The following is an 18,573-nucleotide window of genomic DNA, read 5'->3' on the forward strand; positions in this document are numbered from 1 at the left end:
AAAAAAAAAAAGTAAGCATTTTCTTGTTGTGAGAGGGAAAGAGTATGATTTTGCCTACATATCTTTGTCCTTGTCCTAGACAAAAATAATCTTTAAAAAAAATCTTTTAAAAAAAGACTAGGAAACAGTTTTGTTTTTTTATTCTACGCTAGTAGCCAGTTGTGGTGGCTCATACCTTTAGTCCCAGCACTTAGGAGGCAAAGGCAGGCGGATCTCATGAGGTTTGAGGCCAGCCTGGTCTGCATAGCAAGTTCTAGACCAGCTGGGGCTATAGGGAGACCCTGTCTCAAAAAGACTTAAACAAACAAAACTAAGCTGGTATACAGTAAGTTCTTTTAAAAGTATAAATTATTGACTGAATTTTCCTTTGCCATCTTTTTTGAAGCTGAATTGATTCTTGTGAAATGGTAGGAATTTATAGTCATTTATTTATTTATTTATTTACTGCCTCCCAAGTGCTGGGATTAAAGGCATGTGCCACCACTCCCGGTTATTTTATAATTTTTTAGATTAAAAATATTTCTAAATCTACTATGGGAAGATGGACCAATGACAAGCTCTCTGCTTTGGTTGTCATAGGTGTTCCAGGACTTGGGGACTGAAGTACTTTCTGGAGCTGCCAAAGGCTACAACATATGCCTCTTTGCCTATGGGCAGACAGGCTCTGGGAAGACATACACCATGCTGGGGACTCCAGTGAGTGTCAGCACTGTAATGAAATATCATTCTAATTCCACAGAAAGCATGAATCTTATGCTGTCCTTGCCGTTGGAACATAGAATATGATTTGCATAGTCAACATTTTTAATGAGATTAGTGACCCCTATGAACAATGGGCTTTCATCACTTTAATTGAATTGTAAACTTTGAATAACTAGTCTCTCTTTGTTAAAGTCTGAAAAACTTTGAATTTTGCAATTCGCTTTGACAAACAGTCCTTGTTAGTCCTACTGAATTTGTATATTATTTCCAAGTTCAGTGGTTGAAGCTTAATGCTTTTGTTGGGGATAGAACCTGGCTACATCTTAGTGCTATATAGAGATGAAGACTATATTGTGTCCAAGTTCAAAGACTGTGTTTGTTAGAAGAGAGCAAGAAAAGTAACTTTGAGGCTGGGGGCTTTGGCAAGTCTATAGAATCTAATACAAATTGTTCTTTATCACAGAAAATTAAAGGGTGCATTCCTTAAGAATACCTTCTTAGGTTTAGAAGTATGCTAGTGAGATGAACTGGTAGAGTGATTGACAAATAGCCCTGTATAGGGACAGTCTGAAAGATGTGCTGCTGTGGGTCCAGTTATTGCTTCCTTTTGCCAAGAAGAAATTGCCCACTAAACCAAGGGAGATAAAACCTTTCACCTGGATATAAAATGGAGGAAGTAGCCACTTCTGGAGTTAAATGTTTTGCAAACCATGTTCTCTAGTCTTCCTGTGTATAGGGATCTAGAAAGGACTTCATTAGTAACATAAGTGATAAAGTTTTTCTAAGAAGGATAAATTTGAGTGCTTGAAAGCACATATCTAGTTTGCTGGCTTTTCTGTTCTGTCCTATAGTTATATCTGCCTTTCATCAGTGCTTTCCTTATATGAGTATCTCTTGATAGTGCCAGCCCATAGTTTTCCATATACTTTTATAGAGACTAACACCGAGAGCCCACACACCCATTCACTTAGGAGGGTTTAGTGTGGTTCCAGGTGTTAGGGGGCAGGATTGCCCTGAATAAGCAATAATGTTTTCCTTTCTTCTGTCATTCAGGCCTCTGTTGGACTGACTCCACGGATATGTGAGGTATAGACTCTGTTTTGATCTCATCCTCTCAAAGTTTCCTTTGTCTACTCCCTTTAGTGAAATTCAAACCCTCTGGTTTGTGCAGGGTCTCTTCATCAGAGAGGAAGACTGTGCCTCACTGCCTTCTTCCTGTAGGATAAAAGTAAGGTAAAAATGATCAAGCTCTAGCCCCTGGAACTTGGTTCGTATTTCCACTCCACATCTCAGCATGTTCAGCTCTTCTCTCTTTGCTCCCAGTGTCATCAGAGGGTTGGAGAAAAGCCACAGAAGATACAATTTCTAGTACATAGAGATGAGAAACATACATCTTTGGGTTGTAGAACCTTAATTCCCTACCCTTGGACTTAAGTGGCAGGTCTCTCCTATGCCATCTGTTTTCCCCTTTATTTTCTTATTTCATTTCATTTCATTAATTCATTTCAATATTTATGTGTATGAGTATATTGCCTGCATGTATGTAAGTGCACCCATGTCATGTAGTGCCCATGGAGGTCAGAAGAGGGAGTCATATCCTCTGGAACTGGAGTTATGGACAATTGTTAATTGCCATGTGGGTGCTGGGATTTGACCCCGGGTCCTCTGCAAGAGCAGCCAGTACTCTTAACCACTGCACCAGCTCTCCAGGCAGTATCATAGGACTGAATATTTGAAACTGTTATCAAGGTGGGCCTGTGAGATGGCTCAGTGGGTAAATACTCTTCTCATCAAGGCTGAAAACTGGATTTCAGTCCCTGGTCCTACATGATGGAAGGAAAATACTGACTCCTGGATCTTGTCCTCTAATCTCCATGTGTACACTTTAGCATGTGTGTTCACATACAATAACTAAATAAATATAATAAAAAATAAAAATAATAAAGGAAATCAAGAGTTCCAGCTTAGGGCGCTTCCATCAGACTTCTGTAGCAGCAAATCTAGCAGCAGAGACACCACAGGAGCCCTTCTGCCTCCAGAGAAGTGATCCACTAAATATCCCTACTTTCCTAATGCTGGAACCAGAAATCCTTTAAGTCACATCAATGGCTGGCACACAAAACCTGAAAACAAATTTCTCAGTCTACCTGGATCACAGCCTCAACTCCCTCACTTCAGTTTGTTACTTTACTCCATCTCTATGAAGTAGTAAACTGACCTAAGAGAACTTGGCTTGGAGAAGGAACAGCAAAACCTTGTGTTAAGCACTGTTTTAGTAAAACACTGAGAAAACTCCTCGTGTTACACCAGCTCCTGTACCTAAGGGCAATTCCACATACATGCTGGGCATGAGTGAACCTAGGTGACCTTCCCAGGAGCCCTAGGAAGGATTGAGGCACCCTGAGGTTCTACTTGGCCCTGTGTCACTGCTATTCTTTTTTTCAAAAAAATTATTATTTTTATGCGTATAATGCCCACATGTAGATAGGTGCACCCATGTTGTGTAGTGCCCATGGAGGTCAGAAGAGGGTATAGGATCCTCTGGAACTGGAGCTGTGGATCGTTGTTAAGTTGCCATGTGGGTGCCGGGAATTGAACCTGGGTCCTATGCAAGAACAGCAAGTGCTTTTAACTGCTGAGCCATCTCTCCAGCCCCATTCCTTCATTTTCTGTACTGTTTTATACTTTCTTTTGGGATTTTTCTTCCCAACCCACTACTGGGCTATACTGTAGGACAATACTTTTCAAAGTACTAGTTCCCAGATGTATTAGTCACTTTTCTGTTGCTGTGATAGAAACACTGACCAAAGCAATTTATAGAAGAAAGAGTTTATTTGAGCTTACGGTTCCAGGGGAATTACAGTCCATCATGGCAGGGAGGCATGGTGGCTGGAGGTGGCTGGAGCATGAGCAGCAGAAGCTAAGCTCTCACATCATCACGCAGGCACAAGAAGTAAGAGAGAAACTGGAGATGCGGCAAGGCTTAAAAACTCTCTAAGCCCACCCCCAGTGACATGCTTCCTCCAGGATAGCCATACCTTCTACAACCTCCTCAAACAGCGCCACCATGTGGGGACAAAATGTCCAAATACTTGGAGCCTATAGAGGACATTTTCATTCAAACCATCACACCAGACTAGTGCTGGATCCAATATTTTGTTTTTGTTTTGTTTTGTTTTATTGGGTGTATCTTGCTGTGTAACCCAGGCTGGCCTCATACTCTCAGTCCTCCTACTTTAGCCTCCCAAATGTTGGAATTAGGGGCACAATCCTCCATGCCTACATACTTTTTTTTTTTGGTCTTTTTAAGACAGGGTCTCCCTGTAGCCCCAGCTGTCCTGGAACTCACTGTGTAGACCAGGCTGGCCTTGAGCTCACAGGGACCCACCTGCCTCTGCCTCCCTAGTGCTGGGATTAAAGGCGTGTGCCACTATGCCCAGCACCTACATACTTTTAAGATAAAGTTTTAACCAATCTGTAGTGGAAATGTTGGGATAAGATTACTAATCTATCTTCCTTCCTTCCTCCCTTCCTTCCTTCCTTCCTTTTTTTTTTTTTTTTTTTTTTTTTTTTTTTACCCTATAGCCCCAGATGGCCTAGAACTCACTGTGTAGACCAGGCTGGCCTTGAACTCACAGAGATCCACCTGCCTCTGCCTCCCAAGCACTGGAACTAAAGGCATGCACCACCACACCAAGCTCCAATTTTTCTTTAAATCTTGTTTTCTCCTTCCTCTCTCATTCCCTCCACTCCCCTTCCCTTCATGGTATTTACTGTTTACTTTCTTGTTTTATAAAATCATTACTGGTTTCAGTTAAGAACTGTAACTTGTCTTGTGGGGCTGGAGAGATGGCTCTAAGAGCACTGACTACTCTTGCAGAGGACCCGGATTTGATTCCCAGCACTCACATGGCAGCTAAACAACTGTACATAACTCCAGTTCTAGTGGATTCAGTACTCTCTTCTGACCTCCATAGGCACTGCATGACATGGGTGCACTTACATGCATGTAGGCAATTTACTCATACACATAAAAAAAAATAGAGCCGACATGGTGGCGCACGCCTTAATCCCAGCACTCAGGAGGCAGAGGCAGGCAGATCCCTGTGAGTTCAAGGCCAGCCTGGTCTACATAGTGAGTTCCAGGACAGCTGGGGCTACAGGGAGACCCTGTGTCAAAAAGACCAAAAAAAAAAAAAAAAAGAGAGTAGATCTTTAGAAAGTAGAGCATATTTTATACTCAGTGTGTAAAATAGGTGAGTTGTCAAATTTAAAGCGGGGCAAGAATGGGAACTTCTAACTTAATTTTCCCACAGGGCTTAGCAGTGTCCATTGAGATACCTTGCAGAATAGTTGAAAGAATCCCAGCACTCAGGAGATAGAGACAGGAGGATCAGGAGTTTAAGGCCTTGGCTATATAGTTAGTAAGTTTGAGGAAAGCCTGGACTATGTGAGACCCTGTCTCAAAGAATAAGCTAGAAAATAGGAGGATCACATTGAAAGACTGTTAAAATACCTGTTATAAGCTAACCTTAAATCGGCACTGATGTTACAAACCTAAAATTAATGTGATAGCAACCAGTGTTCACAGCTTTACTGTGTACATATAGTTTTGCTCAAGGGGAAACCCTGGCTTGATCAAGGTCTTAGGATTGTCAGAGTAGAGCTGAAACCAGGAGTCCAGGGTCTTCTGATTCTTAATTTAGTATTTTTCCTTCTTTTTTCAAAAGCTAATTGTGTTGCCTTTCTTTCCTTATTTCTAGCTTCCTAGAAATCTACAATGAACGGGTGAGAGATCTTTTGAAGCAATCCCATCAAAAAAAGTCCTATGCCCTGAGGGTCAGGGAGCACCCAAAAATGGGTCCCTATGTACAAGGTAAGCTGCTGTGGTTCTAGAAATCTGAGAGGTGTAAGAAGTTGTCCTGTGTTTACTAATTCATTCAACAAGTATGTAATGAATTTTCACTATGTGCTAACTACTGGACACTGGATATGTGCTGATAAACAGAAATAGCAATCTGGTGAAAGTGAGTCATAAACAACTGCATGTTGTGATAAAGTTTTATAAAGAAATAGATATAGTGATGGAGAAGAACTTAGAAGGTATAGGCAACCAAACCTCTCTGTGTGGTCAGAAAAAGTCTCTCTGATGAGGTAACATTGAAGCTAAGCCTGAAGGAGCATAGGGCCAGTCCTGGGAGGATCAGTGCAGTGAAGGGAGGAGTGTGTCCAGTAGGGACAGCAGCGAACTAGAGCCCTGAGAGACCACTTGGTGTTTCCACGAAACCCAGTGTGGCAAATCATGGTGAGCGAGGGGAAAGAAGCCAAGAATAGGTTGGGTCTGCAGGTACCAGCTCAGCAGAGTGTTGACTGGTCAGCTAGTCCTCTTTCCAGGATACTGTCTCCTCCATTGGTAGTGATTATGAAGGGGTGATGGGGAGATGTTGGACACAGGCAGAGTCTGATGTACTTCCTCATCAAGCACTGATATTGGGGCCGGGTACCATCTCTCTTTTGTCACTAGGCTAGGTCTAGCTATTTAGGAGGAATTTATGCTCTCTTTTTTAACTTACGCTCTTTTAAGGAGGAATATTTTACTCTTCCATCACACATGTAACATGTAAATCTTACACTGCTTACAACACTATGCAAACTTCAGTTCCGAGGAGGAGAGGGACGTGAGACAAGATCTGGTCTCTTCTACTCAGGCATGGCTAACAGATGACCCAGTGCCATTCACTGATTCTAGAATCTTTTCTTTTCTTTTCTTTTCTTTTCTTTTCTTTTCTTTTCTTCTTCTTTTTTTTTTTTTTTAGAATCTGTCTTTCTTAAATGTTTCTTCATGCAAGCATCCTGGAAACAATAACAAAATGCCAAAATGCCATTTTGAGTTTCCTCTCTGAAACTGCAGGTGCTTTTCCATGTAAAGTGATACTTTCAAGGCTACATATCAATACATTAGTGTCACGACTCCTCATTTTAAACTGCTTTCTCATCCTCTACCTCCTTTTCCTCTTGTTTTCCCCTCTGCCCTCCCTCTTACCCCCTCTTCAGAAGTAGCCAGAGGAGACCTCAGCACACCTCCATTTCATTCTTTCATTACAGTTTACAGTTTCCTCTGAAATATTGCTATCTTATATTTTTTTTAAATTTTATTTATTATTTTTATTTTATGTGTATGCGTGTATTGCCTGCATGTAGGTTAGTGCACCTGTGTCGTGCAATGCCCATGGAGGGCAGAAGAGGCTGTCGGATCCCTTGGAACTGGAGTTACAGACAGTTGTTACTGCCATGTGGGTGCTGGGATTCAAACCCAGGTCTTCTGCAAGAACAGATGCTGAGCCATCTCTCCAGCCCCTGCTATCTTTTTTAAAAAAGTATTTTATGTGTACAAGTGTATTGCCTGCATGTATGTGAGTGCACCCATGTCATGCAATGCTGCAAAGATCAGAGAGGGCTTTGGATTTCCCTGGAACTGGAGTTAAGGACAGTTTGTAGCTGCCGTGTGGGTGCTGGGACTCAAAACCGGGTCCTCTGCAAGAGCAGTCAATGCTCTTAACTGCTGAGCCATCTCTCCAGCCTGCTACCTTATCTTTTAAGTCTTGAAAATACTAGACAGAGTTGCTTCAAGATATGTTTGATAACTCCTGTATCTGAACCTTTCTTGAGTAGTTTTCATTTACATCACCAGGTCTACATGTGTGTTTGGGTTTGATAATAACTTTTTGCCAGTTTTTGCAAAATTGTTGTTAGAAATGTGTTTCTTTCTCTACAGAAAGCATTTTTTGCACTAAATTCCTATGCATACTAGGGATTAAGACATATTCCATTCCAATTGAAAGATCAAGAATGTTTGAAGCTTAGCTGCAATCTTTGGAAAGGCTTATTTACTTCTAATTTACCTTATTCCTGTTTTGTAGTCCTTTGGGTTCTGTCTAAAAGAAGTGGGGTTCTGAGCCAGACAGGTGGCTCATATCTATAATCCCAGCACTCAGGACATTGAAACAGGAGGATTGTCATGTGTTCAAGGACAGGCTGGGAAAGAGTGAGACCCTGTCTCAAAAAACAAAACAAAACGAAGTGTGTGAGGAGGGTGTCTTACAACCTTTGTCTCCTTACTCCTGGAAGGTTGCTAAGAAAATTGATTTTAGCCACTTCCCCTTAAGGTTGACAAATGTCCTGAGGGACTAAAGAGTCCCAGCTGCTGTTCCTGTTTCTCTGGGTCTCCATCTTCCCCAGTATGCAGCCTTGGGAATATTTTATTATCTGACTATTCTTCAACTAAATAGATGTCCTTTGTGTTTTCTATAGCTTTTTCTAGCAGTTTTAGTGGTCTATATTATCTAATTTGCCATTATCAAAGAAAAAGATCCCCAATATATTTAACTTTATATGGAGAATTTGGAGTATGTGCAAAATTAGGCAAATATGTATACTTACACCAACTTCTGTGACATTTGAGTGTAAGGTGTTGTATAAATAGTATTAACTTTCATGTTTGTAAACTGAGTGGGAAAGGACAAGAGTACTGTGTATTTTGTATTGCCAAACTGAGTCTGCCATCTTGTAGGCAAAATAGCAACTTCCTGTCTCAGGAATTTTGTGAAGGCCAAATAAATGATGAGGGCATTTCTTATAACTTATATAGTAAATTTGTGTGGAATTTTTTGTTGTTAGCATACCCACTACATGAATTCTATGCCATAGTCTTTGTGGAAATGGCTGGCATTTCTAGATCCCATCATAACGTCTGACAGTAGGTTTCCAATAAATATTTATTAACTTGTTATCTGAATTACCTTATTAGTCAATTTTCCTCATTCTTGTTTGCCAAATGATATGAAATAAAAATGATAAGCCAGGTTTGGTAGTAGATGTATTTAAATTCCAACACTCAGGAGGTAGAGACAGGGATCTCTGTGAGATCAAGGCCAGCCTGTTCTGCATATCATGTTCCAGACCAGCTGGGGCTACAGGGAGATTCTTTCTCAAAAACAAAACAAAAAAGATAAATAAATAAATGAAGTTTTAAAAACTAGGGCTAGCAGGAATGGCTCAACAGGTAAAGGTGCTTGCTACCAAACCTTATAACTTGAGTTTAATCCCTAGGTCCCACATTAGGGAAGGAAAAAACTGATACCTTGAAGTTGTCCTCTGACTCCATACATATACCATAGCATTCACGTGTGTGTGCGTGTGTGCGTGCACACACATGCACACACATACTTGTAATATTTTTAAAAATGACCTATAGAAAATGGTTAAACTTTACCAAAATTTTTATTTCTTTTCTCCCCCTCACAAATGTGATAGGTCTTTCTCAACATGTGGTTACCAACTATCAGCAAGTTATCAAGCTCTTAGAAGAGGGAATAGCAAACAGGTAAACAGATTTGTTTCCATAATTCTTATAGCCTCCTGCGCCTAGCTTGTGTTCTCTTCTGCTTTGGAGAGTATGGCCACTTCTGTAAAGATCTCTGCACTTTCCTACAATTCACAACCAGAAGGCCCTTCTCAGAACAGGACTTCAACTAAGACAGTGCTCCTCTCACTGCACTTTGCTCTGGACATAGCAAGATTGGGCAGGGAGCCCAGAGACCTGTGCTGTAGCTTGTTTGCTACTTTGATAAAGAATAGATTCTTGCCTGCATTGTCTTCTCCTCAGATGGCTGCAGACAAATATAGCACAATATATTTAGAAAACCATTTTTCCTCATTTATGTTTCATACTTGGGAGGCTTTAGGTATATGAAGCCGGGAAAATCTGCCATGAATAACTTACATGCCTCAGACCCTTCTAAAAGATACTGTACAGCTGGGCGTGGTGGCACACACCTTTAATCCCAGCACTTGGGAGGATCTTTGTGAGTTCCAGGCCAGCCTGGTCTACATAATGAGTTCTAGGACAGCTGGGGCTACAGGGAGACCCTGTCTCAAAAAGACAAAAAAAAAATTAAGATACTGTACATTGTGATAGCATTCTATGCTTTTAGTTACTGTACCTAGAATATTATTAATAAATGCCTACAGGGAAAGCTTTTTTTTTCTGGAAGAAAAAGTATAATCCTCTTTTTCCTGTTACTATTAGGCCCTTTATTTAACTGAAAAATAAAAGAAAAATTTTAAATCAAGCATTCTACTCTTGTAGTTTCATGGCAGTCTCCCAAAGGAAGTTATATCTGGTTTTCAGGATAGTCTGGACATGGTGGTGCATGCCTGTAATCCTAGCACTTGGAGAGGGTAAAGCAGAAAGATTGTAAATTTGAGACCTGCCTAGGCTATAGAGTGAGTTTGAGACCAATTTGTGAAATTTAGTGAGACCTTGTTGTAAAAGAAGGTGTTAAAAAAGGCTGTGAGCTGAGGGTATGGTTCAGCTGGTAGAATGCTTATTTAGCATACAGAAAGTCTTGGGTTTGATCCCCAGCACTACATAAACCAGGTATGGCGATACATAGCTATAGCTCCAACAATCGGAGGTGGAAACAGGAGGATCAAAAGTTCAAATTTGACTAAAAACTATGGTATGAAATGTACAAAAGCTCAGTTAAATTTTTTTTTTAACGTTCAAGGTCATCCTCAGCTACATCTAGGCCTGCTTATGCTGCCTGAGACCATTTCAAAAAAAAAAGTGGGAGGGGTGGGAGCTGGGGTGTAGCCCAGTGGTAGAGTACTTGCCTAGCATGCCTGAGCTCTAGGCTTATTCTACAGTGCCAACAAACAGACTAAACAAATGTAAGAGTTAGTATTTACTGATTCCTCTGTATCCTTAAATTATGAGAAAACCTAGTGTACTGGATAGCTTTAGTGTCACCTTGACATACCTGGGTTGAGGGAGCCTCAATTGGGGAATTTCCTCTATTTGGACTGGCCTATGGCCATGTCTGTGGGGAATCTTCTTGATGAGTGATGTGGGAGGGCCCAGCCCACTGTGGGTGGTGCCACCTAGCAGGTGGGCCTGTGTTGCATAAGAAAACAGGCTGAGAAGGGGCCAGGAGAGCAAGTCAGTAAGCAGTGATCCTCCGTGGCCCGCTCCAGCTCCTGACTCCAGGTTCCTGCCCTGAGTTCCTACCTTGGGCTCCCTGATGAACTGTGACCTGGGAGATGTAAGACAAATAAACCCTTTCCTCCCCAAGTTGGTAGTGGTCAGAGTGTTTTGTCACAGCAATGGAGAAACAGACTAAGACATAAATTGGTACCAGAGAGTGGGCTGTTGACTCTGAAGAACCTGACCATGTGGGGTTTTGGAAAAATGTGGAAGACTTTGGAAGTTTGGGCTAGAAAAGTGGTTGATTGCTGTAAGCGGAGCTTAACAGGCCATTCTAGTAGGGGCCTGGAAGAAAGTAGTGCTGAGAACAATATAGTTCCAGAGGGAAATAAGGACTTTGGCTGAAGTTTGCCCTCGACCTAAATGCTTTCCTGAGGCTAAGTTGAAAAGCAATGGACTAATTTCTCTGGTGGAAGAAATTTCAAGACAGCCTAATGTAGAAATGGTGGTGTGGCTATTAATGGTGAATATTATACAGATTTACAGTGAAAAAGAGCAAATTGGGCAGAAAGAAATACAAAATGTACAGGATGGATTGAAAAAGAGCACTAGGAAGATTAATGTTGGAGCCCTGGCATGTGATGGAGAGAATTCCATTGATATGCAGAGATTAAACTGATTAAGGAGGGGCCTAGAGATTTGGACTTAAACAATGGAGAGAACGCCTCCAGGGCAATACCACACCCAGTTAAGCCTCAAACTTGTGAAAGCAAAATGCTGCAGGGACCACTGAAGAGAAAAGCTTCTAAAATGGATAAAGCAGGCTGGAGTCCACCCCAAACTTGAAGTCAAACTTGGCAGTGTTGTTCACCTGGTACTGGCTTTAGAGGCATGAAAGATGCAAGAGTAAAGGGGTCATCAATTCTTCCTCTGTGGTTTCAAGAGCCTCAGAGGCCAGGCAGTGTGCAGCAGGGGTACCCCTGCATAGAGAAGGCCTTGATAGGCCACTGGGTGACGCTGTGAAGGTGAAGCCTGGTTGGCAATGGAGACCCCAAGAAGACGTTCATGATGCCAGAGCTGTGAGGCATCTGCCAAGAAGACCTGCATACAGGGAGTGGTACCAGCACAAGATAGAGATGTGTGTTGCAACTAGCAAAGCTAGAGAGGCTGAGCCATCTAAGCCCTTTGGAAGCCCCAGAAGCTGGACATGGACCTATTGGATTTGGTGTTTGCCCTGCTGGTTTTTGGTCTTCTTTTGGTCCAGTATTTCCTTACTAAGCCTCCATTTCTCCCTTTTGGAACTGTAATATGTATTTGGTTCCACCATATGTTGGGAGTATGTAATTTGTCTTTTGATTTTACAGGGGCTAACAGTTAAGATATTTTGCTGAGTCTCAGAGGAGACTTTGGACTGTGGACTTTGGAATAGTAGTGAGATTGATAATGACTATGGGGACTTTTAAAGCTGGATTAAATGCAAAATGCATTTTATATGGTCATGAGCCTATGAGGGCCAGGGGATGGAATGTGGTGGTTTGAATGAAAATGTCCCCCATAGGCTCCAAGTGTTTGGACATTTTGTCCCCAGATGATGGCACTGTTTTGGGAGGTTTTAGAAGGTGTGGCTATCCTAGAGGAAGCACGTCACTGGGGGTGGGCTTAGAGAGTTCTTAAGCCTTACCAGATCTCCAGTTGCTCTCTTGCTTCCTGTGCCTGTGTGATGATGTGAGAGCTTAGCTTCTGCTGCTCATGCTCCAGCCACCTCCAGCCACCATGCCTGCCTGCCATGATGGACTGAAATTCCCCTGGAACTGTAAGATCAAATAAACTCTTCTATAAATTGCTTGGGTCAGTGTTTCTATCACAACAGAGAAGTGACTAATATACCTACATATTTTTTTTTAAAGTAAAATGTCTAGGCCACGTATGGTGGTGCCTGCCTTTAGTCCCAGCACTGGGGAGTTAGAGGCAGGGGAATCTCTGTGAGTTCAAGGCCAGCCTGGTCTACTTAGCAAGTTCCAGGGTTCCAGGTCAGCTGGGGCTATAGGGAGACCCTGTCTCAAAAAGACCAATTAAAAAAAAAAAGTAAAATGTCCATTTTATTTTACTTTCCCAGAAGATGGTTTTTCTTCTGTCCTTATGAACCCAGCTCTTTACATGGGCTTTGGTGGAAGCTATGGGGCAGCACCAGCAGGTCTAAATTGGTCTTTTCCAACAGTGATGCAGCTTGACACAGAGCTTGGGAAGCACATAAGCGTTGAAAACACTAGCTTCAGAAATGTTGCTGTTGCCAGCGGCCTCTACTCTGTTCCAAATAATGAGCTTCTTAATGGCCTGTCCTTAGGCATGCACCGGGTGCAGTTCATGCAGTGCATGGGCTGCATGGGGCTGAGATCCTTTTTGGTGTGACCATTGTTTCTTCTTTTTTTGGTCATCTTGAAGCCAGGAACTGAAAGAAGGCAGAACACCTAGATTTTGACCCTTCCCAAACTCTGTTCTCCAGCTCCCAAGAGAAATCAATGAAATAGTCTGAGATAATTTTAAACAGAATTATCATTGACTTAGATTTAGATAAAGGAAAGACTCCTGACTTTAGGGATTAACACTGGGATGGATTTCTAAGAGAGACTATGTACTCCTCATTTAAACATGGCATTGATGAATTCAAGATCTCAGCTCCAGCCTTTCTGATGCTGTAAGATTAATATTCTGCTTTACGACTTACCTCCTCTGTCCTAGAGGCTTCTCCAGCAAGATTTTATCTTTTTGTGTTTTAGACATTTCTTTATTCATTCGCACATTTGTGTATGTGTGTATGGATATGTGCGAAGCTTCACATGCCTGTGCCTGCATGTGGAGGACAGAAGTCCAGATGTCAGGTGTCTTCCTATATTGCTTTCCACATCACTTTTTCAGACAGGGTTTCTCACTAAACCTAGAGCTCACTGACTGGCTAGACTTGCTATCTCACAAGCACCCTAGGATCCTCCTGTCTCTGTCTCCCAGCATTGGCATTACAGGAATGCCACCAGGCCTAGCTTTTTATGTTGGTGCTGGGCATCCAAATTCACTTTACTTGCTGAATCATCTCTCCAGCCCCACTCCTAACATTTCTTTTTTGAAAAAATATTGTACTTATTAAGCCAGGCGTGGTGGTGCACTTGGGAGGCAGAGGCAGGCGGATCTTTGTGAGTTTGAGGCCAGCCTGGTCTACAAAGTGAGTTCCAGGACAGCTGGGGCTACAAGGAGACCCTGTCTCAAAAAGACAAAAAAAATTGTACTTATTTTTCATGTGTGTGAATATATTGCCTGTATGTATGTAAGTATACCCATGTCATGCAATGCCTGTGGAGGCCAGAAGGTGTTGGGATCTCCTGGAATTGGAGTTATAGATGGTTGTTAACTGCCATATGGGTGCTGGGAATTGAACCTGGGTCCTCTGCAAGAACAGCCAGTGCTCTTAATCACTGAGCCATCTCTCCAGCCCCCCAGTCCTAACATTTCTTATGTTCACCATGGATCCTTCCCAGTCCTTTGTGCTTAACCAGTCTGTCTTCCCTTGTATACACAGAATCACAGCAGCCACTCATGTTCATGAGGCCAGCAGCAGATCCCACGCCATTTTCACTATCCACTACACACAGGTTGGTAGCTTCTTGTTTTCGGAGAGCCTTCTTTCTTTCTTTCTTTTTCTTTTTTTCTTTTTCTTTTTTTTTTTTTTTTTTTTTTTTTTTTTGGTCTTTCTGTTTATTCTAGGTGCAGCCCCAGCTGGCCTGGAACTCACTATGTAGACCTAGACCAGGCTGGCCTTGAACTCACAGAGATCCACCTGCCTCTGCCTCCCAAATGCTGGGATTAAAGCTGTACACCATGCCTGGCTTGATTGTTTTCTTGTCTTCCTTTCTCTTCTTTTTCCTTTCCTCCTACCTTTCTACTTTTTTTTTTTTTTGTCTTTTTGAGACAAGGTCTCCCTGTAGCCCAAGATGGCCTGGAACTCACTATATAGACCAGGTTGGCCTTGAACTCACAGAGATCCTCCTGCCTCTGCCTCCCAAGTGCTGGATTAAAGGTGAGCACCACCACACCTGGTTTACCTTTCTACTTATAAGTTCTCTGATATAGCTAACTTATCCAAACATCTTCTGTTTATCTTTTGCTCATAACATTTTAGAATGCTTTCACAGCTAATGATCAGTTTGGGTCTATCTAAAATCAAAACCAAGGTTGAAATGAAATAAGCATTAAAGTGAAAAAAATAATAAAATAAAATTCATTCCCAATGTGATAGAGCAAGATTGACAAATCCATTTCCCAAAGTTGGACAAAACTATTTCTGTGCTCTGAAAAAATAGACTGAAGGCATATAACAAAATACTTATTCGAGAAAAGTACTGAATTTCAAGTACAGACAGCACAGATGTATGATGTTTTTGCCTTGGGCTTCTCCCATGCCCACATACCTCTAGCTGTACCAGTGAGGGAGTTCACTCACAGAAGGTAAGGCTGTGAAGACTAGCACTTTGCTGTCACTACCACCAGAGTGGGTCACTTGATTTTGTGTGGCCAGTTACAGTGGGTATCTCAGGGAAACAAAGAACCAGTGACTCCACTAGGTTTAGATGTGAATCCTTTTCAGGTAAGACATGGCTTGCCAGCTCAGGGATTTAACAGGGCATTCTGGGAGGTAATATAGTTATAGTGGGTTTAACAATATCATTGGTACTTTAAGCTTCACATATATGCAGCAAAGACTAATTGATCCAAGCCATCCACTAGTCCTGACTTGACAAAACTCACACATATGTGTGGAGGAGACACAAGAGGGCTCTGTGACTAGTGAATGTGTTATAGTCTGGGATCCACAAATATCTCAAACAGACAGACAAGTGAGTCTGGAGAAAGAAAGATTTCTTATGGCCAGGCTACATTCTTTCCTAGAGGGTCCGAGTGCAGCCCTGAGCCTAAGCACTCTGGCTCATTTTATATTCATCATGTTGCTAGGCAAGCAAGCAGAATATAGAAGCCAATCATTGAGCGTTAAGCTTGAGCAAACATTATTAAGGAAATACATAAGAAAATACAATTTTCCATCCAAACCCTCCACCCACATGGAACTAGCTTCCTTCTGTTTCATAAACTGATATTATCAATGGTATTCTATTTTGTCTTTACCAGTCACAGAGTTCCCTCTGGGGGGGGTTGTTGTATAGCAATTGTATCTTAGGAACCTCTAAATGTTGTGGGGTACTTTTTGTACAGAGAAACTGTAACCAGGAGTGAAAAGTTTAGGTTCCCAAGCATACAAGTGGAGAGTCCCCTAAATAATTTCTATTCTATTAAGAAACAATTATATTTTGCTGAAGTAAGCCAAGCATAACCTACAGAAGCCGTAAATCAGCAGTTAGCAGGAGCACTCTAGGACACTCTGACCTGTTTCCAAGATAACCAGGGTCCAGCTTGCATGTTTTTATATCCTGGGCCAACTATCTGATAATTTCAGAGACTAGAGTCAGCCTAAACTTTAACATGTAGTAGCTATGATCAAGAAGGTGCCCTATTACAAATGCTGGAATAAAGTTTAAAATATTCTGAACTTTTAGAGCTAGGTATGGTGAGGCACACCTTTAATCCCAGCTCTCAGAAGGCAGAGGCATGTGGAGCTTTGTGGGATTGAGGCCAGCCTGGTTTACAAAGTGAACCAGGCCAGCTGGGGCTATAGGGAGACCTTGTCTCAAACTATCCTGAACTTTTAATGCATTTCTCTGGAGACACATAGATCTAGTCACAGAGATTAAAAGTCTTGTTGAATCAAAGTGTGGTGGCTCATACCTGTAATCCCAGCACTGGGAAGGTGCAGGCAGGAGTATCAGGAATTCAAGGCCAGTTTGGACTATATGAAACCCTGTATCAAAACAAAAACAGCTGGAGCTGGAGAGATGGCTCAGCAGTTAAGAGCACTTGCTTCTCTTCTAGAAGACCCAAGTTCAGTTCCTAACATCCACATCAGGTGGTTCACAACTGCCTGTGAATCCAGCTCCAGAGAAATCAGACACCTCTAGCCTCTTAGGGCACCTGCATTCATGTGGATTCATGTGTTGCATGCACACAAACACATTAATAAAAACAAAAATAACTTTTAAAAAGCCCAGGCATAGGCCAGGCATGGCGGCATAGGCCAGGCATGGCGGCGCATGCCTTTAGTTCCAGCACTTGGGAGGCAAAGGCAGGCTGATCTCTGTGAGTTCAAGACCAGGCTGGTCTACAATAGTGAGTTCCATGCCAACAGGCTACAGAGAGACCCTGTCTTTAAAAAGACCAAAAAAAAAAAAAAAAGTCCAGGCATGGTAGTGTATGTCTATATTCCCAGCACTTGGGAGGTACAGGTGAGAGGATGCAGAATTCAAAGCCAACCTCCACTACATGAGACCCTGTCTCAAAACAAACAAGGTGAGGAGATGCATATCTATAATCCCAGTACTTGGGAAGTAGAAGCAGAAGGATGAGGAGTTCCAGGCCATAGTAAATTTGAGCTTGGCCAGGCATGGTAGTGTATGTCTATATTCCCAGCACTTGGGAGGTACAGGTGAGAGGATGCAGAATTCAAAGCCAACCTCCACTACATGAGACCCTGTCTCAAAACAAACAAGGTGAGGAGATGCATATCTATAATCCCAGTACTTGGGAAGTAGAAGCAGAAGGATGAGGAGTTCCAGGCCATAGTAAATTTGAGCTTGGGGACTACATGAGACCCTGTCTCAAAAAAAGGGGCATCCCCCTTGCCCTCCAAGGCTGACTAAGTTCCAGGGGACTATGGAACATCTCTCAAAATGTCCTGTAACTGTGGTGAGTCACCTGTCCTCTTGTTCAGGGAGGACATGAAGACCCCACGAGATGGACTTGAGGCAGTGTCCAGTCTACAAAGAGGAGGATGAACTCAGAGGAAACATCTCATTCACATTCATGCTTCCAAGCGAAGCCAGACATGATCGAGCAGGACTTTTGACTTATCTTCACATAGACGGAACTGGTAAAAGAAAGGAGCCAGGTGCTCCTCCCAAACCCGTGTGACCCCTGAGGAACAGATCCTCAGATGACCCTAAGTGTAAAAATAAATTGATTTATTTGGGCCAACTGTATGGTCTTAAACACCCAAAAGGAAAGTATAACCAAAAATTAAAGTGATCAGTATATTTCTTTCTAAGAGTTCAAGGGGTAACACTTCTCAGACATTAGACTTACATCTATATAAAAAGTTATTTAGACAATTCATTGATGATTTTGTTCCTAACCAGAAAGTGCTGCTCAGATATAAGACTTCAAATCTTGGTCTCCAATACTGTAGTGCCCACCTGTAGCTAAGGGAGACAACCAGCTATTGTTCTAAAATGATGGATAAATTTGTTTTCTCCCCCTATCTAGAAGCTTTTGAAGGAACTAACACTGATTCTGACCACTCCCACAGCAATCAAAATACCTGAAAGAAAATCCCAAATCCATCACTCTAGAGTCCAGCCTTGGAAGACAAAAGAAAAATGAGGAGGTACCCAATAGAGGGATGCTTTTGGAAGCCCTTGTCAAGAAATTCCAATGGACTCATTTGAACAATTGAAAATTGCCTTGTTCTGACTTTTTTCTAGTTCTCTGGTTAGAACTTGTAATGCCTTTACTTCTTGCCTTTACTTCTCCTTCACATCTCCTATTCATGATTTAAGGACTTTCTTTTCCCCTTAGAAATAAGAGTTAAGAAAGGAACTACTATACACGGTGATGGAAATTCAAAGAAGGTATAACCATGGAAATACACAGCTATATCAAGAATGTGAACAGAAATAAAAATGACAAGATTCAATGCACATCTTTCATTAATAATTTTAAATATCAATCGA

General features: G+C 41.9%; 1 protein-coding gene across 3 annotated transcripts in view; it reads left to right on the forward strand.

The window, feature by feature from the left end:
* Positions 1–18,573, forward strand: part of Stard9 (StAR related lipid transfer domain containing 9) — a 133,127-nt gene that overhangs the window by 54,440 nt on the left and 60,114 nt on the right. For all 3 annotated transcript variants that reach the window (XM_008846832.3, XM_029570257.1, XM_029570256.1), the window contains exons 4-9: positions 580–696; positions 1,756–1,788; positions 1,874–1,935; positions 5,466–5,578; positions 9,016–9,085; positions 14,259–14,331. In XM_008846832.3, coding sequence (XP_008845054.1) covers positions 580–696; positions 1,756–1,788; positions 1,874–1,935; positions 5,466–5,578; positions 9,016–9,085; positions 14,259–14,331 — 468 coding nt within the window. The remainder of the gene's footprint in view (positions 1–579; positions 697–1,755; positions 1,789–1,873; positions 1,936–5,465; positions 5,579–9,015; positions 9,086–14,258; positions 14,332–18,573) is intronic.

This window comes from Nannospalax galili, unplaced genomic scaffold (assembly GCF_000622305.1).
Source record: "Nannospalax galili isolate Female #2095 unplaced genomic scaffold, S.galili_v1.0 scaffold342, whole genome shotgun sequence".
Taxonomy (NCBI): Eukaryota; Metazoa; Chordata; class Mammalia; order Rodentia; family Spalacidae; genus Nannospalax; species Nannospalax galili.